The sequence below is a fragment of the Neomonachus schauinslandi genome, chromosome 1 (genome assembly GCF_002201575.2).
Source record: "Neomonachus schauinslandi chromosome 1, ASM220157v2, whole genome shotgun sequence".
NCBI classification, from domain to species: domain Eukaryota; kingdom Metazoa; phylum Chordata; class Mammalia; order Carnivora; family Phocidae; genus Neomonachus; species Neomonachus schauinslandi.
In genome coordinates, this window is record NC_058403.1 from 77,981,706 (window position 1) to 78,007,876 (window position 26,171).

General features: G+C 44.0%; 1 protein-coding gene across 1 annotated transcript in view; it reads right to left on the reverse strand.

Moving 5' to 3' along the window:
* Positions 1-24,268: 24,268 nt before the first annotated feature.
* The window catches only part of RTP4 (receptor transporter protein 4), a 2,657-nt gene continuing 754 nt past the window's right edge, over positions 24,269-26,171 (reverse strand). The window contains exon 2 of the mRNA XM_021692637.1: positions 24,269-25,280. Within this exon, the coding sequence (XP_021548312.1) occupies positions 24,269-25,280 (1,012 nt within the window). The remainder of the gene's footprint in view (positions 25,281-26,171) is intronic.

The window sequence follows — 26,171 nt, forward strand, 5'->3', positions numbered from 1 at the left end:
CCAAGTCTCCCCTTGCTGCAGCATAAGTATAATCAAAACATACCCTTTGGCTAGAAACATGTTGTCCCAGATGCAAAAAAAGCAAGCAAGAAAGATCTACATAATTTCCTACACAATGACTCCAGAGAACATTTTGCAGAAGACAATTGATTTCCACCAGCACATTCATTAATTTTCATGACACCTTCTCTAAGTTTTGGAAACAAATGAAGTTATTAATATTTGAAGACACTGGGCAGTATTTTCTGGGCCACCTCATAAAAAAGGCTCCACAGTCAACTAAAGACAAGGAGGGGGTGTCTAGATCCAAAATCTAGTCTTAGAGCTGGCTTATGAAAAGCCAGGAGTCCTGCCACTGTGACGAGAAAGTGGGTTGGAAACACTGGAGGCATCAAACTGGTTCTCAGAATTGGTACTTCACAATCCCACATGAGTAGAAAAGAATGTGTGCAGAAGCAGGCAAAGGGGATGGAACGACTTTGCCAGAAGCCCTCTGCAAATTTCTCCTTGCATCTCAGTGACCACTTTTGTGTCAGATGCCGGTTTATGAACCAATCACTTTCCTTGGAGCTGGGGGGTGAAGCATGTGAGCTGTGTGAGAGAAAGATGGATACCTGGGGAAAAAAAAGAAAAAAAAAAAACTTATGCTTTGTAAGGAAAGCGTGGAAAATGGGCACTGGGCAGGCCACCCACAGTATTCATGAACTCATATTTGGAGCTGTTTTGGTTCTGCCCTCAACTGCTTCAGCCCTTACCTGTCTCAGATTTTCGGTGTCCAATGACGTGGCCCACACCTGACTAGAAGTAGAATTTACTCACCGAGGAGGGAAGCAAGATGAAAGAAGCAGGGTGTTGAGGAGATGGTGTCGAGTGTGGAAGACTGCAAAGCACAGAACTTAAGAGCAGAGTTGAGTAAGATTTCCAGCTCTGTTGTCACCAGCTGCTGGATCTTGCATACTCAGTCTTAGTACCCAAATGAGCCTTGGTTTCCCCTTTGATTAAATGAGGATAACAGTACTGACCTCGGTGTCGTTGTGAAGATTAATTGAGATACTAGAAGTGGACTGCTTTGAGCTTGAAACTTCTAATGGATATTTGATAAAAAACTGCTATGTTATTACGATTTCTGAGAAGTGAGGACAGTCGATGGGGAAGATGTTGGGGGTGAGGTTGGCAGAGACAACAGCTGGTCCTGGAGTCCCTGTGGGCAAAATCTGAAGAAAGGTTTGATTTGAGGAGAGGGGAAATGGGCTGAAACCACTCCTTCCTGTCTCTGTTCTGTTTTATAGTGCAGCCTCAGAGAAATATCCCTCCTCAGTGGGACAGTTCCGTAGACAAGGACTAGCTCCAACATCTTAGAGCTTTGCTCCCCCTGCCTCATCCCCTATAAATCTCAAAAACAGGCCCCCAACAAAGGGGGTGAACTTGAGCACGTTAAGTTCTTTCTCTGGGTCTTCATTTCTCAACCTATAAAATGCTGATCTCTCATCATCTCTCATACGCCCTTGGCCCTATTATACTGTGAGTCGGAGAACAAGATTAAAATTTGGGCGCAGCACTTCGGAAACGTTCCCATTTCATCCTAAACTGTGATCTAAACATGATGATGGCTCTGAACTTCACTTAGCCGTAAAGAACTTATCCTTCTTAGAATTTTCCTCTTCTTTTTATTTAGAGGAGAAAAAGATTGTAAAAACAAGCCTCAGAATCAGGGCGTGGGGGTAGATGATTCATTCCCATCTTGTTATCTTTTGAATGTAGTTAATAGCTCCCCCTGCACCACCCCCATTCCTTATCTACCTGAATTCCACTGCAGACAAATAAAACGATAATGGCAAAGGCAATCTTAGACACTAGCGAGTCTGATGGACTCTGGCAATGAAGTTATTACAAACTCTGCCGCCCACAGAGACCTGGCAAGAACAAAAGGATGGGTGTTTGTGCAGATGCCTTGTCACTTGCCTCAGGCTACCAAATTTCTTGACATATAAGTAACTCACTTATCCTCGGAGACCTCCCGGAAGGAAGGGCATCCATATTCACTCTGATGAAGAGCCAGGAAATTAAGAGTTTTTCTAAAGCCAAAAAGTCAACGCTAGCTTTGCAAGCCTACCTGAGGCTTTCTAGGTTTTAAAGGCAGGTTCTCACTCCCATGTGGGAAAACAAATTATTACAAAGTGTTTGAATTTAAGAGCTAGAAGGGTCTTTAACAGATGCCAATGGAGTACATTCAGTATTTAAATCCCTTTTTAAAAAATCTCCAGTAGGTGTCTTCTCGCTTCACTTGAAAACATCTAATGAAGTTTCCAATAGAGAATATGTGGAAAAGGAGCCTGGAGATAGTGAAATACGAGGATTGAGTGTGGAAGGGTGGGTGATGGAATGATTAAGGAATCCTGCTAGAGGGAAGACAGGGAAAATTAAGACCACACCTTGGGTTTGGGAAATGTGGGAACGAGAACCCAGTTTGGGCTTCCTCAAAGGTCAGTGTTGGCATGAGCAGCACCTTATGGGGGTAAATGGGCCGGGCAGACAGGAAGTAGGGAGCGCACCACTTCCGTAAGCAGTCCTTTCTCCAATTGACGATTTGGCTCTTGTACATCATGGTCTTTCTCTACTATGTTGCAAGGACAGAAAGACTGGTTTGGGCAGAATGAGACTTCATCGATTATCCTACATCTACTAGCAATTACCAGTGTAATTTTGACAGGTTAAAAAAATTACCTAAAACTTGGAAATAGGTGAAAGAGACTATCGGGTACTCTTTCAATGCCAGAGTTGCTCTCTATTTACTGGATTATTTTTCTTCACTATAAGGCAAAAGCTCATTTGGAAAATTTTGTTCCATAGAAACGCAAATAATTTTCTCCCAGTGGAACTAAGAGCCTCAAAGTTCACAGTTTATGGATCCTGCTAAACATAAACCAGTTTTTGTACAGCTTGTAAACCTGCAAGCCATTAGATTGCCTACACATATCTGGGATCTCAAATACTCTTTGGGCCAGTTTTAAATCTTACTGCTTTCCACATTAATTAAGGAGCTCAATAAAATCTGTGAAACATATTCATTTAATATCTGAATGAAAGGCATGGTTTTATCTTTTTGAAAATTGTATTTTAACAGGTAACTCACTTCTGCCTCCAAAGATTTGGTCTCCTTATCTGTTAAAAGATGCTTTAGGACAGAAGGTGTCTAAGGACCCAGTCTAAGGTCTCTGAGCCACTAAGCCACCTGGAACCCTCTTTCCCAGCTTCCCAGGGTCTCCAGGGAAAGGGCTACCGTCACTCCTTAGAGGAGAGCATGAGTGCCTGCCAGGACGTTCCCTGCCACCCAGCTCCCAGAGAGTGGTCAGGACACACTAGAACACTGTTCTGCATACTGCAGCAATTCAGCGGTTGTTTAGAAGTTCCCAGGAACCGGACCACATTGTTTTCTCCAATTTACTCCCATTCCCCTGCTTCTCCCTCCCCCAACCAGTCCCTACTTGCCACTCTAAGCCTCAGAAATTCCTAGTTCCACATCCCCAAGCTTTTAGTTTAATTAGGATGGCAAGGCTGCTTCCCCAGAGTGTTCACCTATTTGGCAGCCTCAAGTGGAAATCCGTGCCTTTGGGCTGCCGCTGAAGCAACAGAGGTCAAACCACTACACCCCTCATGCCCACTGCTGCAAAGGGGCACATCAGGATTGCTCTCTAAACCTGTTTCCGGCTCTGACGTCTGATGAATCTGTCCCTTCAAGCCTCCTGAGCCTTCTCTCCCTCCACCTTCTTGGTCTGAGGATGTTTAGCCATCATACTCCCTGACTTCATGGGGGTGAAGATGTGAAGGGTAGATGGGGCAGAGAACACAAAAGGTGGGTGAAGAAAAGACTACTGGATGCATTTAGTATTCCTTGAAATCCACAGCTTTTGGCCCTGGGCTATAGTTAACAACCAACACAGAGGAAAACTTTTCCATTTCAGGGAACGCCTGATTTTGTTAACAGGAGATTTTTTTTGCTGAGCCTCCTCGGGTCAGATCTCTGTTTGCCTCAGAATCAGCTCAGTGCTCATCGTATTCATAAAACAAATATTTTTGTTTCTGATCCCAGCTTGGCTGACTGGACTGACTGATAATCCTTGCTCATGGCTGGGTGAGGGGTTGCTAAATTTCTCTGCACACCTTTCTTCCCTCCAGTGACATCCTGATGCATTATTTCAAGCTTCCAGTTAATTCCTCAGCATGGGGATAGAGTCATGCTTCTGTCCAGGACAGCCACGTCCTGGACCCTCACCGTTGCTGGACAAAACAGTTTAAGGCTGGGGTAGCTGAAGTTTGGGTGGAAGGAAAGGCCAACAAATCATATAATATTTATTGGATATTGAGTGGTTACACAAGGTGCCGTAGAAACAAAATCATCAAGCGCTCAGGTATAGTTATCCTGGAAATCTAATTTGAAAGCAATGTACCTATTTAACACCCTGAATGGATCTTTTTTTGCAAAAACACCTTCCTCCTTGGGCGCCTGGGTGGCTCAGTTGGTTAAGCCTGACTCTTGATTTCAGCTCAGGTCCTGATCTCAGGATTCTGAGTTCAAGCCCCCCCTGCTGGGTTCCACACTGAGTGTGGAGCCTACTTAAAAAACAAAACCAAAAACAAACACCTTCCTCCTTTGTAAGACAAAGAACTTCAGGATCCTCTGCTCCAGTGTAAAAAGAAGTTTCCCCAAGAACTTTGGGTGAAGGAAAATTTGTCTCTCTAAGAAGCAAAACCAACTCCCAAGTCAATCGCACATCCCTTCACAGAAGCTTTGAATCTCAGAAACACAGTTGTCTCCAGGAACACATCCTGCGCAAGAAAATAAACAGGCAAAGGAAGGGCCGGGGTGGACACTCCAATTTCCCCCAACCACAAGCAGGGAGACAGGAAGTGCAGAAGGAGAAGCAGGATGGAAGGGGTAGTCATCCCACCCCCCCCCCCTCCCCCCCCCCCCCCCCTTTGCTCTTTCTCCGGCTGAGTCATCGCCGCACCCGCAGGCCTCCCTCCACCGGAGCCCAACACCACCCTGAGGCCGGGGGTGCCCAGGTGCCCCCTGCGCCGCGGACGGTTCTCTCCAAAGCCAACCCCAGCATCGCCAACCGGCGCTTTGGTCCCGAGCTGCTTTGGGTCTCGGTGGCCGCCGCCGCGGGTCGAGCACGAGTCGGGGACAGCGGAGTGGGGCGGGCCTGCACCCCGCTGCGTGGCCGTCCCTCAGGAGCTGGCGGGCGGGCGCCGGGACCCGGGCGGCCCCGATTGGGTCTGGCGCCCGCTTGGTCCCCCGGAGTTCCGATGCTCGGCCCCCACGCGCCGGAGACTCGCTCGCGGCGGGAGCGGGGCCGCCCCCCCCTCCCCCACCGTTGAATTTCTTGCAGGCCTTTCCAGGCTGGGAGTCTGTCAGCAGTGATTTATGGGCTGCAGCAATGCTCACATACATAGTAGTAAGACTCAAACCGTAACCGCAACATTGTGTTTAAAATGTAGACCACCAAAAGACTATTTTCGTTCAGAATTGGCGGAACAAGGGATGTTAAAAAGCAGACGTTTCATCGGTTTTATCACGGATTTGTCCGCACTGAGCCCCCCGCCGCCCCGCCCTCCCTCCTCGCCCGCCACTGACCGGGGACGCAGTGCTAGTTCCTGGCTTGCACAATGCAATCATCCCTACCGACTGCATTCCTACGGTATGAGCATTGTGGCTGCAGGGGAAGTCCGGGGAAAAGAAAAGGAGGGCCCGGACGTGAGAAGAGCCAAAGAGCCAAGGGAAGAGGCCTGTTAGAGTAAGGAGCTCAGGATGGGGAAACGGGAGGATCTGGGAGAACCTTGGAAATCTGATCAGACGCCTTAAAAGTGGCGTTTCATTTTGATTTTTGTGAAAGCCATATGTGTACAGAGCTCCAAAAAAGTATGCTGTAACGTTTATTACAAAAATCTGCCCGCCCCCTCTACTTCCGTTTTCATCCGCAGAATCAATCAACCTTTGTCTCAGTTTTGTCGTCTAGTATTTAAACTCCATGTTTCTGCTTCTTGATTTCCAAAACCATCCACGGATTTCCTCCCATCAAGATAAAGATTTAGTTGTCTTACATCCTCAGCCCCTCAGCTTTTAAGTCCTAATTTTTTTTTTGTTAAAATACTATTCAGTCGTGATGCTTATTTGACTGTTTGAATATTATTCATAGCTAAACGATGTTGAGTAGTCTCATTGCCTTTGTTGTACAACTGTTTTGTTACGCCTGCAGTTAATGATCACCTTGGTTTTCATTTTGTTTCTCTGCATATTTTTCCGTGTTCCCATCTAAATCATCTCCAAGCGCTGTTGGAAGTGTGAAGTCTTCTCCTTTACATTCAGATGGCTCAGGGAACCTCTCTGTTCCCTTTTTTTGCCCCTTGCAAGCATTCCCTCCTGGAGCCTTCTGTCAGCCAGCTCCCCTGGTGGATTTATTTCTCTTCTAAGGCCAGCTGGTAGCCGGCTCGCCCAGCATTCTGAGAACTCACTCAGTTCCTCTGCTCTGTGGAAGCCTCTACTAACTGGACTCCAGGTCTTCACCATACTTGATTCACTTCCTCATTTTGGGGGGTGGGTAATATCCTCTAGTAGCTTCCTGAAAATGGATGCGGGACAGGAAAGGAGGTAAAAATTTGACTTCATGTGTGACTGAAAATGAAGTTTATTCCATACCTACATTTGACTAAATTTTGGCTGGATATAAGATTCTATGTTGGAAATAATTTTCCCTCAGAATTTTGAAGGCTTCGTTTCATTGTCTTCCAGCTTGCTATAGTCACGTCAGCGTTTTAGTGTCTGGCATTTGAAATTGGACAGAGAGCCAAGGGCTACCAGATTTCTGAGGAAATCCTCTAACATGAAAGGCAGAGACCAAAACAAGCATGAGAAAAATAAGTTAGAGGAGATAGCCATACAAGTATCAGAAAATGATATGTGCAGGATGTGGTTTTGGAATATAGGTGAAAAGTATTTACCAAGTTTGCGCCGAAGCTCAGAGTCCACATAAGACTCAAAGTCCCACGTTTGGGCGCCATATGATAGTCGTTTTGGAATATAGGTGAGGTTTGGTGAGGCGGGGTCTGGAGCCAAGGGCCAAGAAAGAATTCTTGAGACATCTTTGGTGCAAAAAGGTGGTTTATTAAAGCTCTGGGGACAGGACCCATGGGCAGAGAGAGCTGTTGTGAGGGGCTTGTGAGGGGTGGCTGATTGTATACTTGGGAGTTTGGGGAAGGTAAGGAAAAGGAGATTTTCAAAAGAACTTTCATATGCTAAGGAGGACCTTACGGGAGGCCTTGCCATTGTCAAGGTTGTTTTCCCCTCTGGCAAGGCCTTAAGACAGTTGGGAGCTTCTGGATGAAGGTCATGCATATCCCACCCAGGAGTGGGGGGTGAAGGTTGCAGGGGGTCAGCTTGTGCTTTGTCCTCAGCTAGCCTTCTGCTCCCTCATCATTTCCCCCTAGAACAATTTTGACCCTTAAATCTTTTTTTTTTTTAAAGATTTTATTTATTTGAGAGAGAGAATGAGATAGAGAGAGAGAGAGCACGAGAGGGGCAGGGTCAGAGGGAGAAGCAGACTCCCTGCTGAGCAGGGAGCCCGATGCGGGACTCGATCCCGGGACTCCAGGATCATGACCTGAGCCGAAGGCAGTCGCTTAACCAACTGAGCCACCCAGGCGCCCCTTGACCCTTAAATCTTTAAGGTTGTTGAAGGCAGAAGGTTCTCATCTTCTGTAACTTCTTCCTGCTGAATAGGGGCATAGAGATGTCCCTATCTATAGGTCAATATTGGTCAGTTGGGGAACATATAGGGAAGTTATGAAGGGGGGAGGCAGCTAAGTCCAACGTGGACAACATACATAAACCTCCTTGAGAAGAAAGGATCATCTGTCAGCCGGAAGTTATGGTAGTGAAGGGATCTTGCAGGGAGGCCGGGAGATTAGGCAGGGATACACCAGAAATGACAAGAAAGGTTAATATTATTATAAGAGAAGGCTGAATAAAAGACCTTTGATAGTTGACCATAATTTTCCTCCAGTTCAGTTTTGACCAATCATTAAAGGAAAGAGAGATCGTTTAAAGCATCAATTTGATTTATGTTGGGTAAGAAACCCAGAAATATTTTTGTGGCAATCTGGAATGTATACACAGCATTCTGTTTTTATGATAGCACAAGTTCTACTTTGTGCAACAGTTAAAACATCTAATGCCATTCTATTTTGTAAAGCTGCTTTGCATATTTGTATTTCTTTAGTATTTAATAGGGAAATGTTATTTTGAGTGTCATTTAGGGCTTTGGCCATGTACTTATTAAGAGTTCCCATGTGCCAAACATCCTCCAGTCTCAAAGAGGGAACAAAGATGGATGCTAAGTTGTCATACCAATGAGACACAGAACATGTCCACCATTGTTTTAAATTTGGAAGGTTGGTTAGGTTGGTAATGGTTTTAATAATGCGTCCGTGCATCCAGGCAAAATCCAGAGTATAGCGGCCTATCCAGCCTGGGCCATGGCCACAAGTTAGAGCCACATAGCCATTGGGTCCCAGCCAGGAGCCAGCCATTTAATACTGGGCCTCCTTGAAGTGCAGTCAGGATTATCAAGGGCTATTTGGTTTTAGAGGGCCACCCTTTGAATCTGTATAATAATTTCAGGCCCATTTGATTGGGGAATTATGGCTGGATAATAATCCCCTTTTCTTTAAATTGCTCCATGGGCATGTAGGACTAGGAAGGCATATTTGGAGTCAATATATAGATTAATTTTTAAGGCTTTTGCCAATCGCAAAGCACAGGTGGGTGCGATTAACTCTGCTTTGGGGGCAGACTTATTTGCTGACAGGGCTTTGGCCTCAACACTCTTGAGTTAAGACTGACGATAGCATACCCAGATTTTCTGACCCTCTTTTGCATGAAACTACTGCCATTGGTAAACTAGCTGTCATTTGCATTTTTAATAGGGGCATCTTTTAAATCTGACCAACTAAAATAAACAAAATCAATATCCTCTGAACAGTTATGTTCTATAGAAACACAATGGTCAGGTCCAGGCATAAGGGTAGCTGTGTTTAAAGTTTGACAGGGTTTAAGTATTATTTCACGCATATCTATAAGCATTGCCTGGTGTTTAATAAGTCGGCTTCCCATCATCCATTGGTGGCTTTTGGTCTCTGAGACACTCTGGACTTGATGTGAAGTCATTACAGTCAGGGATTGTCCCATAGTGAGCTTTGAGGTTCCTTTTACCAGGACGGCTGTTATACACTTGGCTAAAACTTCTATTTTTAAATTTTTTTTAATTTTTAATTTTTATTTTTTTTATTATGTTATGTTAGTCACCATGCAGTACATCATTAGTTTTTGGTGTAGTGTTCCATGATTCATTGTTTGCGTATAACACCCAGTGCTCCATGCAGTACGTGCCCTCCTTAATACCCATCACCGGGCTAACCCATCCCCCCACCCCCTCCCCTCTAAAACCCTCAGTTTGTTTCTCAGTGTCCATAGTCTCTCATGATTCGTCTCCCTCTCCGATATCCCCCCCTTCATATTTCCCTTCCTTCTCCTAATGTTCTCCATGCTATTCCTTCTGTTCCACAAATAAGTGAAACCATATGATAATTGACTTTCTCTGCTTGACTTATTTCACTTAGCATAATCTCCTCCAGTCCCATCCATGTTGATGTAAAAGTTGGGTATTCATCCTTTCTGATGGCTGAGTAATATTCCATTGTATATATGGACCACATCTTCTTTATCCATTCATCTGTTGAAGGGCATCTCGGCTCTTTCCACAGTTTGGCTATTGTGGACATTGCTGCTTTGAACATTGGGGTGCATATGGCCCTTCTTTTCACTACATCTGTGTCTTTGGGGTAAATACCCAGTAGTGCAATTGCTGGGTCATAGGGTAGCTCTATTTTTAAATTTTGAGGAACCTCCACACTGTTTTCCAAAGTGGCTGTAGCAACTTGCATTCCCACCAACAGTGTAAGAGGGTTCCCCTTTCTCCACAACCTCTCCAACATTTGTTGTTTCTTGCCTTGTCCATTTTTGCCATTCTAACTGGTATAAGGTGGTATCTCAATGTGGTTTTGATTTGAATTTCCCTGATGACTAATGATGATGAACATTTTTTCATGTGTCTGTTAGCCATTTGAATGTCTTCTTTTGAGAAGTGTCTGTTCATGTCTTCTGCCTATTTTTTGACTTATTTGTTTTTTGGGTGTTGAGTTTGAGAAGTTCTTTATAGACCTCGGAAATCAGCGCTTTGTCTGTAGTGTCATTTGCAAATATCTTCTCCCATTCCATGGGTTGTCTCTTTGTTTTGTTGACTGTTTCCTGTTCTCTTACACCATACAAAAAGATAAACTCAAAATGGATGAAAGACCTCAATGTGAGACAGGAATCCATCAAAATCCTAGAGGAGAACATAGGCAGTAACCTCTTTGACATCGGCCACAGCAACTTCTTTCAAGATACATCTCCAAAGGCTAGTGAAACAAAAGCAAAAATGCACTTTTGGGACTTCATCAAGATGAAAAGCTTTTGGCTAAAACTTTTGTTTGCAATTGTACATCAATAGAGGGAGCTTCTAGGATAAATATAACTATGAGGGGTGAAACTGTCAAGAAGCCCTTTTTGTTTGAGGTCCAGCCTTAACAATGTTCTAATTACAAGGAATCACTGGCAATTGGGAGAAGACTTGTCTTAAGAGATAAGGGCATCCCCTGGTGCATCATCCAATCCAACAGTAAAGACAGTGGAGCCATCCAATATCTCCACAAGCCCATAGTTAACCCCATGGAGTGGGGTACATTCTGGCTTTTAAGGAAAAATTTCATCATCCCAGCCACACAGTATCGGTCAAGGTGATAGTTGAGTTACACAGTTACTGGGGGATTAATCCTATTTTCCAGTTGTTTAAATAAACATATGCCCATGGGGTCCTGTTATTATCCCCACAGAATAAAAAGCATGAAGATTATCTATACATGAGCTATTGTGTAGAAATAGAAAAGCTATTTCTCTTAAGTTTACCTCAAGTTGTCTAGCTTAAGCAAACAACATTTCAGAACAAAACCAGGATTTAACATCCACGAAGGTGGGTTATTGAAACATAATTTTTCTCTCTAAAATAATTCTCATTTCCAGAGATGGCTAAATCAAGACTAATTTGTTTGCAAAACAAGTTCAATTTTTAACAAACTTGACCTAATTATTTACATAAGCTCAGCGAGAATGGTTGATCATATAGATCTTTTAGAATCTGCTTTGCTGGAACTTTTTATAAGGAGTCTCTAGGTTGAACTCTTAGTAGCCTCTCCAGGCCAGAAGCCAAGTCAAGTACTTGCCATCAGACATGTCTGCAATATCTGTATTTTTGGGCGGATCACTCTTCATGAGGTCCCCAATATATCCTGAGGTTCCTGCAACCTGCCAGGAAGTGACATTCTTTACTCACCTGGGGAGGCTGCTGGGAACTCTGTAAGCAAGTTATCAGGCCAACAGTTCAAAGGGGCTTTATGGTTCTATGTTTCATAAAGTCGACCTCAATTCCTTAAAGCTGTCTAGTCATATCTGAGTCTATGCGTGTCTTTCAAATATGACATTCCAGCCAAAGCCTTGGTAAAATAACCAATGTTTCCAATGGTGTCCTGTTAACAGGAGAACAGATTCTTATTGAACTTATGCAAATGACTATGATTGTCATGGAAGAAAGAATACTTACCAAGACCTTTTGAATTTGAGGGTTCAGGTAGAGAGAAAAGTTAAATGCTTTAATTTGTTTTATTATTCTTTCTGTATATCACTGATGTCTTAAGAGAAAGTCTCCTTAGTCTGGAAGAGCATGTATTAGAGAACCAGCAATGTTTCAACCAAAAGTTGCAAAAAAGCTATTTAATTATTTTTCCCAAGTCACTTAGTCCCGTATTACTATTCTTGTTAGGTTTGAATGCAGATTTAGTTAGTTCTGGAAATTCGTACGCATTTCAGTTTTAATCTTAAAGATATCGAATACCTCTTATTTGTCCTAATAGCCCCTTATATGAATCTCCTTAAAGATGGAACAATAACTATAAATGACAAGACTCAAAAGTGGACATGGTTAAAAATCTGATGAGAGCGTATGATATAGCTGGCAAGGAAAGATGTTATTTCTGTGACACATGACACTTCAATAATCAAAATATTAAGTGATGGTCTTATACCAGAACGTATAAACTTTAGGAACTGCATATCATCTCTATAATAGTTATGGCATTTACCCAAATATAACCTAAGGCTTATCATTTGTTTAACAGTACTTCTGGAGTAACTTAACATACCAAATAAAAAGGTCTAATGAGTCAAGGAGACTTCATTTACAACTTAAATCTTGGGAAGTTTGTTAAAAAAAAATCAGAAAGTTTTTTTTAAGCACATGTCTGAATAGGATTACAGATCATTACAAAACTCAATTATTTTTATTTAACCAAGGTGACAATAAGAGATTCCAAAGGCAAATATGTAGGGTTGTAGTTGTTAGCAACTTAGCTCCTTTAATATTGAGAAGTTTTAACCAAGTGATTGAAGACCTGATAAAGACAAAACATAGAAACTGGTTTTCTGGGCAGACAAAAGAGAAAAAACCTTTGTTTAGCTTTTCTTATCAAGAGCAGACCAATAATTCAAGAAAATTTTGTCTCTTGAACAGAAAGAGAATTTCATTCTTATACCGCTATACTTTTAAAATCCCTTTATTTTAATCTTAGTCCGTTCTGACCACACCTAAATTTCTTTTCCAACGATTTCCCTTCACAAACCTACAACTTTCTTTTGTACTCAGATTTTGTCCTAAGCCATTTCTCTCCAAACAGCCATCTTATTTAGGACAAAATTACCTTATTTTACCTTCAATAAAAATGTATTCCCATTCCTTAAATCTTTCTTACATATCTCTCTTTTTTTTTTTTTTTTTTTTTGAGACAGAGAGATAGAGAGCACAAGGGTGAAGAGATAGAAAGAGATAGAAAGAGAGAGAGAATCTTAAGCAGGCTCCATGCCCAGGGCAGAGCCCAATGTGGTGCTTTATACCATGACCCTGAGATCATGACCTGAGGTGAAATCAAGAGCCAGATGCTTAACCAACTGTGCCACCCAGGCACCCCCTCCTGCTTTTCTATATACAGAGTTGCTTCCCTTATTTCCATCAGTCTTAATTACATTTAGTAGAATTTTGCACTCCTAGAAACCTTAGTCTGCAGTGAAAACGAAGTAGTAACCAATTGTGAACTGTTGCACCAAAACTTTTTAGACGGCAAATTTGTGAATCAATTAAGCACAAAGCGTGTTTACCAACAGGCTCAAATATCCTTAGGTTCTTTGCAATAAGTAGTCAAAAGCACAAACCTACATCCAGTACTCAATGCTTTAGCACTTTATCCTATTTTGGAAAAGACCCAGATGTCCAATGAATTTAATCCCATCCAGGCAAAACTTTAAAGTTTCAGGTTACCAAACACTTTGAAAGCCATCTTTACAATTACCCATGAAAACTTTGAGACAGACAAAATTAACCATCATTTTAGGTCATCTTTTTGCTAACAAATTGCAACAGAGATAACATGAGCTTATTTGACCTTTAGTAAACCTCGGTAGAATGAAAGTTTCACATTTAATGCTGATAACTCTAAAGACATGTCTGTCTTGATTAAACCAACAAACTTAAATTAGTTTAAATACTGAATTATATTCCACCTGGCTCCTTTTTTAAAAGTCAGTTTGCTCCCCGTTGTCAGTTTTTACCTGAGACACTGGTGGGGAAATCTGGAATGGGTGGTGTTAAGTCAGGGGGTGCTCTTCTTTGCTCCTTGACAGCAAGGGGAGGAGGAGGAGCCACCGAGGATGGTCTAGAAGGCCTAGAAGCCCACCCAAGGTGGTGCAGAAACAGGAGGAGGGGGAGGGAAGGCAGAAGTGAAGTGCTGCCAGAAGCAGAGAAAGGGTTCCGGGTTCTAGAGCTCATCAGCTCCAAAAGAGTGAAAAATGGACAGGCAGGGCTAGGTAGGGAGAGATAGATAGGGGCCTCCATGATTAGGCTCACAGAAATCCCAACAACGTGAAGGTGTAAGGAAACCAGAGATAAGGAACTCTCTAGATCACCCTGCCCTAGGTGTCTGAGGGGGGGCATCTTATTTATGACAGTCTCCGGGGGTCAACAGAAAATAAACAGACCTTAAAAAAAAGTAAGCCATTAAAGATGTTAACACTAGTCCTCCTTACACAAAGTTGCTGTCAGTAGAGAAGTCAAAAAGATTTAAGTTCCCTGGTTTGCTTCCTATAAAAGACCAACCCTAAAAGCCCTCAGTGGCAACCCTGTTGGGACCCTTCTCACTCCAGAGAGCTTTTTTCTGTATCCTTGCCTAATAAACTTCTGACACTTTACTCACCCTCCTTTGTCCGCGAGATTCATTCTTCGACTCCATAAGATAAGAACCTAGCTCTCCTGCTTCAAGAAGCACAAATGCCATGTTTTCCCACCAACAAGGGGGAATAGGCAATCCATGTCGGGCTGGAAAAGGCAGGGAATATTCGGCAGCTGCTTGGGAATATTCCTTAAAGTCCCCATTCTGAGGTAGACTAACCACAGTTGGCTCCAGTTATAACCATTAACCTGGGAAATGAGTGAGGGAGAAGCTCCCACATCTATTAGGAAAACAGTGAAAGAGAGAGAGAGAAAGTCAGGAGTCCCCTTTGTCTGGGATGGCCTGTATTTCATCCAGCAACCTAGGTTTACTGGGAGGAGGCCTATTTAGATAATTATCATCCAATATGTTGGGGGGGGGGAAGTTTACTAGCCAAACAGGTTCTGTAAGAGGCCCTTAGGTCTGAGTCCTGATTTAGAACCCCTAAAGCCTGGATGGACCTACGGTACCTCTATTTGCCCTGTTTCCTGCAGAAGAGATCTAACTGATAGATCCCACTGAGGCCATGCAGTGTTACAGGAGATCAGTCCTTTCCTAAGTTTTACAGTCTGAATTGTTTCCAGTGGGTTAAGTGAAGCAGAAGCCTACGGAGGCCATGCTCCTGGAAAAGTAGAGAAGGTGCATTACCAAAATCACCCCTGGCTCCCAGGTGGCGTCCCAAGCAGGATATGTCAGAGGTTCCGTGTGTCAAAAGCAACCAGAAGCATCCCTCAAGCAAAAAATCGCTATTGATCACCATCGTGCCTCATCACGAAGGCATTCCTGCCATAAAAGGCCCGGAAAGGATGCTAGCGTCCCTCCCCTTCGTCCCTCCCCTTCCCCGTGCATCCTAGGCTACAGATGGGTGCTGGGTGAATGGACTGAAACACCACACTGAGCTGTTCTATGTCCTGAAAGCTGCGTTATCGCCCTGCCATTTTTAACCCATGGAGAATACTAGAAAAGTTTTACAAGGGGAAATTACCCAATTCTGTAATTTAAGTAGTTAGTAGAGGACATTGACAGAAAACAGTAAAGATAGAAATCCATCATGGTTCTAAGCAACATTCAAACACATGTAGTCTTTATAGCTGATGAGGGAGCAGAAGGCTAGCTGAGGACAAAGCTGAAGCTGGCACCTTCTCCCCTCCTCACGCCCCATATGTGTGACATTCCTCAGGCACTCCTGGCTGCCCTAAAGGAAAAGCAAATGGTTAACTGATAGAGATCGCCGTCCTGCAGGACAGAAGTCTCCCTCAGTTTAAGTCTCCCTCAGTTTACAAATGTCCTAGTGATTTACACGAAAGAAGCTTTCTTATCAATGGCCTAACTTCCAGAGACCCATAACGCAGTTTCCTGAAGCCCTAACATCACCCTCCCCTCCATAAAATTAAGGAAGGCTGAGGTAGAAGGAAATGTAAATGAAATTGAATTTCTTTAAACCTAAAGCCCATTGACAAGGACATGTGATAGGAGGAATGTAACCCTCCTGCAGGAAACTCCCAACTGTCTTCATGTTAGTGCCTCATTAGATGGAAAAACAGCCTTGGCTTCACAATAGCCAGGTCTCCATTATCCTGAGAGTCTTCTTTAGCATATGACAGTCCTTCTGAACACCCCCTTTGTCCTCACCTCCCCAGCTCCCAAGTATATATCAACCACACCTCACAAACCCAGAGCAGTTCTTTCTGCCCATGGGTCCTGTCCCTGGGCTTTAATAAAATCACCTTTTTGCACCAGAGACGTCTTAAAAATTCTTTCTTGGTCGTCAGCTCTGGACCTCACACCACCAAACCTCACTTATATTCTAAAACTTCATCACAGCCAACTTCCCTAGGAAATGGTCCCGAGTTGGACTTTAGGTCAATCGGGTACAGGTTTTGGCCAGCTCCCGGTGGAGGTCCCCTGGCCAGAAGCAGCTAGAGGAGAGATGTGGAAGGGATCACATTAGACCAATGAGGAGGAACCCTTACATGGGAGTCTTAAGATTGGCAGCCGTCCTGGTGATTTAAGTAGTTGTCTTGTGCCCAAGACAGACAACTTTGTATAAGAACAGCAATAAAGAGAGGGCATCAAGTTTCTGGGTCTTATTACCATTCCAGCCAGGTTACTAACTTCCAGCCAAAAGACTATCACACCATGTGATCTCTCCCCCTGCTCTAGAAGTCCTGAAAGCTGCGTTATCGCAGCTTTAGAGTAGCCACGGGCTGGAGGATTGGAACCTGAGCAATCAACATGAAAGTGTCCCAGTAAGACCGTACTCCTTGAAAAGCCCTTGGAATGAAAGTAAAGGAAGAGAAAAGTATTTACCAAGTTTGTGCTGAATCTCAGAGTCCAGATAAGACTCAAAGCCCCATGTTTGGGCACCATATGATGTCGTTTTGGAATATAGGTGAAGTGGGGTCTGGAGCCAATGGCCAAGAAAGAATTCTTGAGACATCTTTGGTGCAAAAAGCTGGTTTTATTAAAGCTGGCGGACAGGACCCATGGGCAGAGAGAGCTGTTGCTACAGGGTTGTGAGGGGTGGCTGATTATATACTTGGGAGTTGGGGGAGGTAAGGAAAAAGGGAGGTTTTCAAAAGAACTTTCATATGCTAAGGAAGACCAGCAAGATACTGGAGGCCTTGCCATGGTCAAGGTTGTTTTCTCCTCTGGCAAGGCATTAAGACAGTGCTGTGCAGAGATTGCTCACAATGTCTCCTCCAAGAACTGCAAAACTATTGTGGAAAGAGCAGCCCAGCTGGCAATCAGAGTCACCAATCCCAACACCAGGTTGTGCAGCAAAGAAAATGAATAGACAGCGTGTTGTGCATGTCATATTTGTGTTAATAAAACCATAAAACTACAAAAAAAAAAAAAAAAAGACAGTTGGGAGCTTCCTGGATGAATGTCATGCACATCCCACGGAGCAGGGGGCGAGATCACCTGGTATCAGCTTGTGTTTTGTCTACAGCTAGACTTCCGCTCCCTGATCATGCAAAAAAACAGAAGCATGAATGCCTCAGAGAGATATTGAGAGGTTGGAAGACCAATATCATTTTAAGTCTTGGTCCTTTATATGTTTGGTTTTTGTCTTGTTTTTCTCCCTACAACTTTTGGAGTCTTTTTTATATCAGGTGTTAGAAATTTCATAATAATATGTCTAGATGTGAACCTTGTCCATTCATTGTATAGGGGGCCCTGGGGTGGACCCTCTCAATCAGGAAATCATGCCCTTTGATTCTAAGAAAGGTTTTTAAAGTAATCCTTTCATTATTTCTTTCTTTTCATTTTCTGTTTTTTTCTTTCTGGAGCTCCTATTGTTTGGATATTGGGCCTTCTGGACCAATCCACTAGTTTTATCTATTTCCTAATCTCTGTGTAGAGGACAAATAGGTGGACAACCAGTAAGAGTATTTCTCAATTTATACAATCAAAAGAAACCACGAATGGATGATCAGGAGACTGAGACCAGCTGAGCCAATTAAAAAAAAAAAAATCAGAATTCTTTATTCAGGAAGATCTGAGCCACTTTTCAGACCCATAATTCATTGGCTGAAAGAGAGGGTGGTTCCCAAGGAGGAAAAATGCTGCAAAAATCCCCTATCCTTCCTCAAAGAGGTGTATGGATATTTATTTGGGTAACCGTATGCTGGGGAAAGGGGAATAACCAGACATTTTGAGGGCTTTTAGATTCAGGGTCTGAATTGATATTGATCCTCAGGAATCTGAAATAAATCACAGACTGCTATTTGAGTAGAAGTATGTGGGGGCGCTGAGTCCTGGCTCAGGTCAGGCTCACGACAGATCCACTGAATCCGTAGCTCAGCCAGTGGTCATTTTGCCAGTCCCTGAATAGATAATTGGAATGGACACATGTGGCAGATGCCAGAACACTTCATTGGTTCTTCAGTCTTTGGGGTAAGAGCTACTGTAATGAAAAAAGCTGAGGACTTCTCTTTCCAAAAACCTCGATACAGTATCATAAAAACCAAAAATATCATGCCTCAGAGAGAATGGCAGAGATTAGAGCCACCCTTAAGACCTAAAAGACACAGAGGTAGTGATCTCCAGCCAGTCCTCATTTGATTCACCAGTCTGGCTTCTAGAGAAACCAGTTAAATCCTGGAGGATGACATTGCACTATCCGAGACACAACCAAGTAGAGGTCTCAATTACAACCATTGTGCCAGAAGTGATATTTTTGCTAGAGCAAACTAACATAGCTTCAGAGACATGGTATATGGACATTGATCTGATAGATTCATTCTTTCTCAGAAGTATTTTTCTTTTTTTTAAGATTTGTCAGAGAGAGAGATAGTGAGAGTAGGAACACAAGCGGGGGGGTGGGAGAGGGAAGCAGGCATCCCGCTGAGCTGGGAGCCCGATGTGGGGCTCGATTCTAGGACCCTGGGATCATGACCTGAGCCGAAGGCAGACGCTTAACGACTGAGACACTCAGGCGCCCCTCAGAAGTACTTTTCATATAGAGTGTATAGCAGCTTACATTTACACTTTTGTCCCAGGACCATGTTAATTTTTTCATCCTCTGTCATAATATAATCTACAGAGTCTGAACCATCTGGACTTTCTGCAGAACATCACATTGGTTTACTCCATCAGTGATGTCATTTTAATCGGACCAGAGGAGTAAGAAGTGGCCAAGTGCATTGGAGACCTCCCTCTCCAGAGGTCCCATCTACAAACTCCTACAAAGATTCCCTGCCAAGTCAGTAAAGGTTTTAGGGATACAGTAATTTGCAGCATGCCAGGACAACACTTCCAAAGTGAAGGGCAAATTAGTGCACCTTGACCCTCACACCACTGAAAGGAAGCACAATACCTGGTAGTCCATACTTCTCTGATTCATTTACCAAGGAATAGAGAAAGCTGCCAACTTGGAGGGGGACCCAGAATAAGAAAGGGCTCTGCAGCAGGGCCACAATGCAATGCCCTACCACATGGCCCATATGATCTGGCAGACCCTTTGGTACTAGAGTTAGCTCTCATGCCATGCAGTGTTTACATCAATCCCCAGAAGGAGAAATACAATTTATAACACTTGTGTTCTGAAGCAAGGCCATGCCATCTGCATCAGAGAATTACATGCCATTCAAAAACCAACTCCTACAAGCCACTTGGCTGCATGAAGGTAAAACTCCCGATGGTGAGATACCAAAAGATGATGGGACCAGAGATGCCCACCATGACCTAGATTCTGAAAGGCCCATTTAGTCATATGCAGGTTCAGTATAATCCATCAGAATATGGAAGTGATGCAGCCTGGGACTGAGCACAAGCCAGGGATGGAGAATACAAAGGAACTGGGTGAAGTGGTGGCCCAGCCCCCAGGTCGACCTCCACTGGTGCACTAGGGCCTCTCCTTCAGCTCACAGCTGATCACGTGTTCAGGAGAGGCTGTTACTTAGCACTGGTCAACAGAGGAGGGAAAAGGCCACTCTTGGTTCACCAGTGGTTTAGTTCAATTATGTGGTGAAAGCTGAAAATAGACAGTGATTAGTTAAGATAAGGTCATACTGGAGTCCTTACAAAAAAAGGGGAAATTTGGATACAGAAATGCACATGTGAAGAACACCACATGAAAGTGAAGGGAGAGGTCAAGGTGACACTTCTACAAGCCAAGGAACTCCAAACATGGCCAGCAAACTGCCAGATCCTAGGTGAGAGGCTGGAACAGATTCTTTCTCACAGCCCTAGCAAACTAACACATCACATAATATCACATTAGATCAAGGGCCAAATTTGTAGCAAAAGAGTTACAGCAGAGGTGGTAAGGGCATGGAATTTCCTAGTTTCATCAAATACAGCACCACCCAGAAGCTGCCAGCCTGACAGATCAATGACATGGCCTCTTAAAGAGGCAGCTGGGGTGCCTCTTGGAGATGCTGCTTTGCAAAGGTGAGTCACCATCCACCAGAGTATAGTACACATTCTGAAGCAATGACCACTATGTGTGTGGTCCTAGTAGGTAGAGTGTATGGGTCTGGAAATCAAGAGGTGGAAGTAGGGGTGACCCTGTTTACTGTCACCCACATTAAATCAGGTGCCATTTTCAAGGTGTCCCACCAACCACAACACAAGGCTCCGCAGGTCTGGCCATGCTGGGTGGGGACTGCTCCCACTAAGGAACACAGCAAGAACCCCATGACCAGCTGTGGCTGGTCGTTTCACAGATTTTTTGCCAAGAAAACAGCAGGCAAGAAAGTGTCACTCTCCTGATCGTTGGAGGGAAATAGGACTCCTGTTATACAGTGGGGGCAGGAAGAATATATTTGGCACCCAAATGATCCACCAGGGCCTCTCGGCACTTTTCTGTCCACTTTTGACAGTGGGTGGACTTATGCAGATGCCACAGACTGAGAAAGACCTTGTGACCAAAGGCCCATACCCCTCAAGGATGAAGGTTTGGATAACCCCACCAGGTAAGCCACCTGAACGGCAGAGGTGCCTGGGTAAGGGCAATGGAGATGGGGTAGTAAAGGGAGATAGTGAATATCTAGTTGCCACCCCAAGACAGATGCAGTGATGGGGCTCAGTTTGCCAGCCGAACATTTATACCAAGCAAGTGGATTGAAGTGGTGCAAAATATTAACCATAATATTTTGGAGGCTGTGGTCCATTGCCCAGATCCCTGCCTTCGGGACCAGGGCACTCATTCCCCCAGCTTTTGGGAGCATTGCCTGCTAAAGACTTGTAGCTGAGATACCCCCCAGCCAGAGATAGCTGCCTCACCTGAGGTTGCTGCAGAGAATCCATCTAATTTGTTTCGTGAATATTATACCTTCTCTTATCTCTCTGAGGCATAAATCATAGTTTTACTGTTGAAATACGTTTTGGTTCATTTTCTTATCTTTGAATTATCTGTTTTCTTTGACTCTCCACTTTTTTTAATCTTTTTTTTTTTTTTACCTTCACATTTGGAGATATATCAAATATCTGATACCCCTTGACAGTCTGTCCAAATTAGGTATCTGACACCAAAGAGTTGACTAGAAGCTCTGTAGGGTTTTTGTATCTGGTGGATTCACTCTGGAGCTACTTCAGCTAGTCATTCCATTGGATGAAACGCTCCCCCCCACCCTTTTAAGTAGATACACATAGTTTTTTCTCTTGAGCTCATAAGTGTTCCCAAAGAGGACCCATCCACTCTCCTGTGTATTTGAGGAGGGGGTGGGTAAGATCGAAGGCTGGCATGGCTCTTAGGTTTCGTGGTGGAGTAAGGGAGTCCCAAGGGTCAGTGTGTAGACCTGAACGATCTTTCTAATTGCTGAGTAGCCTCTCTCCCTTCACATCGCCTATGTCCCTGAGTCCAGAACCCTCTAAGTCTTCAGAGAATAAACCTCCATTCTTCTCCCTGGAGCCCGTTAAGAGTGGTCACCAGGCTACAGAGTAGTGGAGGAAAGAAACTTGCTGTAAAGGCTTTCAGCCAGTCCTCCCACTTCAGCAGCCTCAGCACCCACCTTCAGAAGCACTGCTGCCTACAGTTTGTGAACTTTCTCAAACTGTGCCATATGAATTGCTTTGCACCTCAGTTTTCCCTTGCCAATTTCTATTCCAGTTTCTCTACCCTGCTAAGTCAGTGATCTAACCCTAGTCGAGCAGTTTTCTAGCTTCTGCGCATTCTCTTTACCCTTGTGTACTGATGCCTTTTTTCCCCCCTTTCACTGTCACTCAGTAAGGTTTCAAGGAAGCTCAGAGGGAAATGCATGTGTTCAATCCACTATGTTTAATTGGAAGACATTAACCTATTTTAGAGATAGAGAAACTGAGGCCCAGGGAAAGATAAGGACTTGCCCCAGGTCCTACAGCATAACCAGGCTAGAAACAAAGTGTCTAGTCCCCAAGCCAATGTTCTTTGTGAAGGAACCGAAAAGGTGTGAAAACAGGAGGAACACAGAGAGTCAGGGGGCTGGTTTGGGGAGGAGGTACTGATAAAAGGAGCACGCTGGTAAGAGTGGCCTAAGAGGAAAAGAGAAGATAGCGCCAGAGAAAAAGAGATACTTTTATCCTTGGGTTTTCTGCTGACATTTCACTGTTTTCAAATTCCTTCAAGACCTTTATTGTCTGTAGGTACCACTCTCTGTGTTTACCACTATGCTATCTCAAGTCAGACTCCTTACTATTTCTATTCTCTACTCCATTCTTTCCTAGAAATATATAATGTTTTAAACATGTGATTCCACTCAAATTGCCCATCTCAAATGCTAGCAATGACTCCTCATTGCCTATGGGGTAAAAACCAAATTCTCCAGTTATCTCAGTAATTTAAGCTTTTAGACTGGTTGGGGAGAGGGGCTGATAGGAAGAGAGTGGATAACTTGACAACACAAGGGACAGTAAGTGTAGGTGACAGGGAGAAGAAATTAAAGATGGCTCTAAGGTGATCAGCTTGGGTGACTGAGTCAAATTAGGACTGGGAAATCAGAGATGCTGATGAGCTTGGTTTTAAACATGGTGACTGTGGTTTGAGAGGCATGTAGAAATGTCCGGCAGGACTGAACATTGCAGCCATGCATCATACTATTTCAGGATTGGCAAGCTCTTGCATGTTTCCTCATCCAGTGCTGGAAGAAGCGAAAGAATCGGATAGCTCCAGGGGTCACCAAATCAAAGGGAGTCTCTTCTGGACGGGGCCATTTGGGTAGATCTAAGTAGGGGAGAAGGAAGAATAAGAGGGGACCGGCATATCAATATTTCTAATCTCTCTTTTTCGGTTAAAACTGAAGCATACCTAAAACATAACTGCCTGATCCTTGGGGTGATATTGATAGCTGTATTACTTTCCTATTTTAGTTTAACAAATTACCACAAATTTAGTGCCTTAAAACAACACAAATTTATTATCTTACAGTTCTGGAGGTCCAAAGTCTAAAATCAGTCTCCCTGGGCTGAGGTCCTGTGTCCGCAGAGCTGGTTCCTCCTGGAGTCTCTGAGGGGAAATCTGTTTCTTTATCTTTATGAGCTTCTAAGAGGTGTCTGCATTCCTTGACTCATGGCCACTTCCTCCATCTTCCAAGCCCATCATTCCAAGCTCTGCTGTCATCATTAAATTTCCTTTTTCCCCCTTTGACACTCTTGTCTCCCTCCTATGAGGACCATTGTAATTACATTGGGTCCATCCTGATAATGTAGGATAAGCTCCTCATCTCAAGATCCTTAAATTAATCACATCTGTAAAGTCTTTTTTCCATGTAAATTAACATATGCACAGGTTCTGGGAAATAGGGAATGGATATCTTTGGGGGGCCACGATTCTGCCTACCACAATAACTCTCTGATAACACTCATGACCCTCAGTTCTTGTGAAGACATATCAAGATATAGATAAAGAGAGAGAGAGAGAAATGAATGAGTGGATGAATGAATGAAGAGCTTTTAGTGATTCAACAAATATTTATTATTGGTCCATTATCTTCTAGGTTATGTTTTAGATTATCTGCTAAGGAGATCTAGGGAACTAGTGTTTATTCTTAAGAACTTGACCCTACTTGATCTCAAAGCATATTCTGTGTCATATTAAAATGGTAACCAGTTCTTGGGGTGCCTGGGTGGCTCAGTCATTAAGTGTCTGCCTTCGGCTCAGGTCCTGATCCCAGGGTCCTGGGATTGAGCCCTGTATTGGGCTCCCTGCTCTGTGGGAGGCCTGCTTCTCCCTCTCCCACTCCCCCTGCTTGTGTTCCCTCTCTTGCTGTCTCTCTCTCTGTCAAAAAATAAATAAAATCTTTAAAAAATAAAAATAAAAGTAAATGGTAACCAGTTCATTGATTACCATGGAATTAAGACAGAAGAAAAGAAGATAAACTTATTTCCCTTTTTCTGCTTCTGAATATTTGCCTACAAAGACAAAGAACAAAATAATACAGATCCAGAAGTAGAAAGATATATCCAGGTCAAAGAATACATCTCGTTGCACTGAATGAGGGTATATGCGATGGGTGTTTGGAATGGAGTATCTGGGTGAACGTCTCCCGGTAGCTTGAGTTCTACTGAGGATCACGAGCCCCCTAGCTGTCCTCCGTGTAAGCTGTGGGTGTGACCCTAGTGTAGAGGGGGCTGTTTTTCCTCTAGTCTGAGGGTATGACTCTATTGTAGACCTCGAGATTATCCTTGACATGGTCCATGTGGCTTGTGAGAATGACTGCTGTGTAGACTGTTGGTGGGCCATCCTTAAAACCTCAGAGTATGTCCTCCAGGGGGTCTGTGGTGCTGTCTCCTGTGTGGATTGTGAATTTTCCTGTGTGGCCTGCCTATCTGCCATTGGGGTGGGCTGTCTACTAGTCTCCCCTTTGGGCTGAGTGCCTGCTCCAGGAGCTTGGGTCTCAGCAGTGGTATGGCTGGGCCCTGACTCCTTAAAGTTATAGTTAGACCCACACTCCTGGTTTTGGCCAGACATGTCACCAATGTGACAAGAGGAACTCCTAATATCCATAGAGGAGGATGGGGATATTGATGGCTCCGTCTCGTTGTTTCGTGACCTCCATGAACAGCAGCCCAGAGTGCATGCTTCACAATTTTTTGTGTCATGGGACCCATCCAAAGGCACCTCCTGGATGATTGGTAGCTCCGGAAACTTCCTAAAGCCGTTCCCGTAGAATTTCTCCAGAATACGCCGCACCACGTTTTTCAGGATTCGCATGGCACTCTCTGGGGAGAACTCAGGATTCTCAAATCGAGACCAGGAACACTTCTGGCACCTCTGAGCAAAGAGCCGCATAATCACCTGGCCCTGGGACTTCTGGGGCTCCAGGTGCATGTGACAGAGGATATGTACTTGAGCAGAAGCCCAATTTCGCCGGCATGAGGAACACTGGAACCTGCAGACAGAAGGAAGAAGGCTGTTGTGCCTTCAGGTGATCATTGACCTGAAGGAGGTGGGCCTGGTCTCGATCTCTAAGATTTCTTCCAATACGAGAAGGTGCATATGATATTAACAAATTGCCAAATAAGAATGAGAGGGATTGTGTTTTTTAATAAAGCCTTTTCCTGTGATCCACTGAGCTTCCACCCTACGTGGTCCCAAGTATGCTTCTTTGCTACTAAAACATCTCTGGATGTCTCAGAGGGAAAAGTAGTTCTGCCATCGGCCAGCAAAATTTGGTCCTCCTCATGATCGCAGAAAACGTATAAAGCAACTACTTTGAGGCAGGCACTGTAATAGGGGCTGCAGTATTATCCCACTTCATCTTTAAAGCTCCCCTCTGAGGGAGGCATTATTGAGCCCAATGTCAAGATAAGGAAACTGAGTCATAAAGGGATACACAGCTTGTTTTTAAATATATATATTTAAAACCATTATCTTATGGGAATGTAGAAAAAGGAACACTTACTCCGCCTAGGAAGACCAGGGTGCTTTAAGGAGGGGGTGGCACTTGAGTTGGTCCTTGAAGGATGAGTACAGGGGAGGGAGGAAAGGGCCTGCCCAACAGGCATAATATCATGATAAGGGAACAGAAGTCTGAAAATGCACGGGCATGGTTTATAATCCATAAGGTTGGAGCAGAGGACAGATGGAGTCAGGGTGGGGCAGAGAGGGAAGCAGGACAGCAGGTGAGGTGTGCCCCATAAAAGGAGACCTGGCTGCCCAGGTCAACATTTCTCCCTGCCCCCCTTTACCCCGCCCTGACCCGGGCAAGGAAATTGCTCCCTGCAGTGTGCAGGCTCTCTAGGGGTGAAAAGGGGAGATGGCCAATAGGGGAGGGGCATTA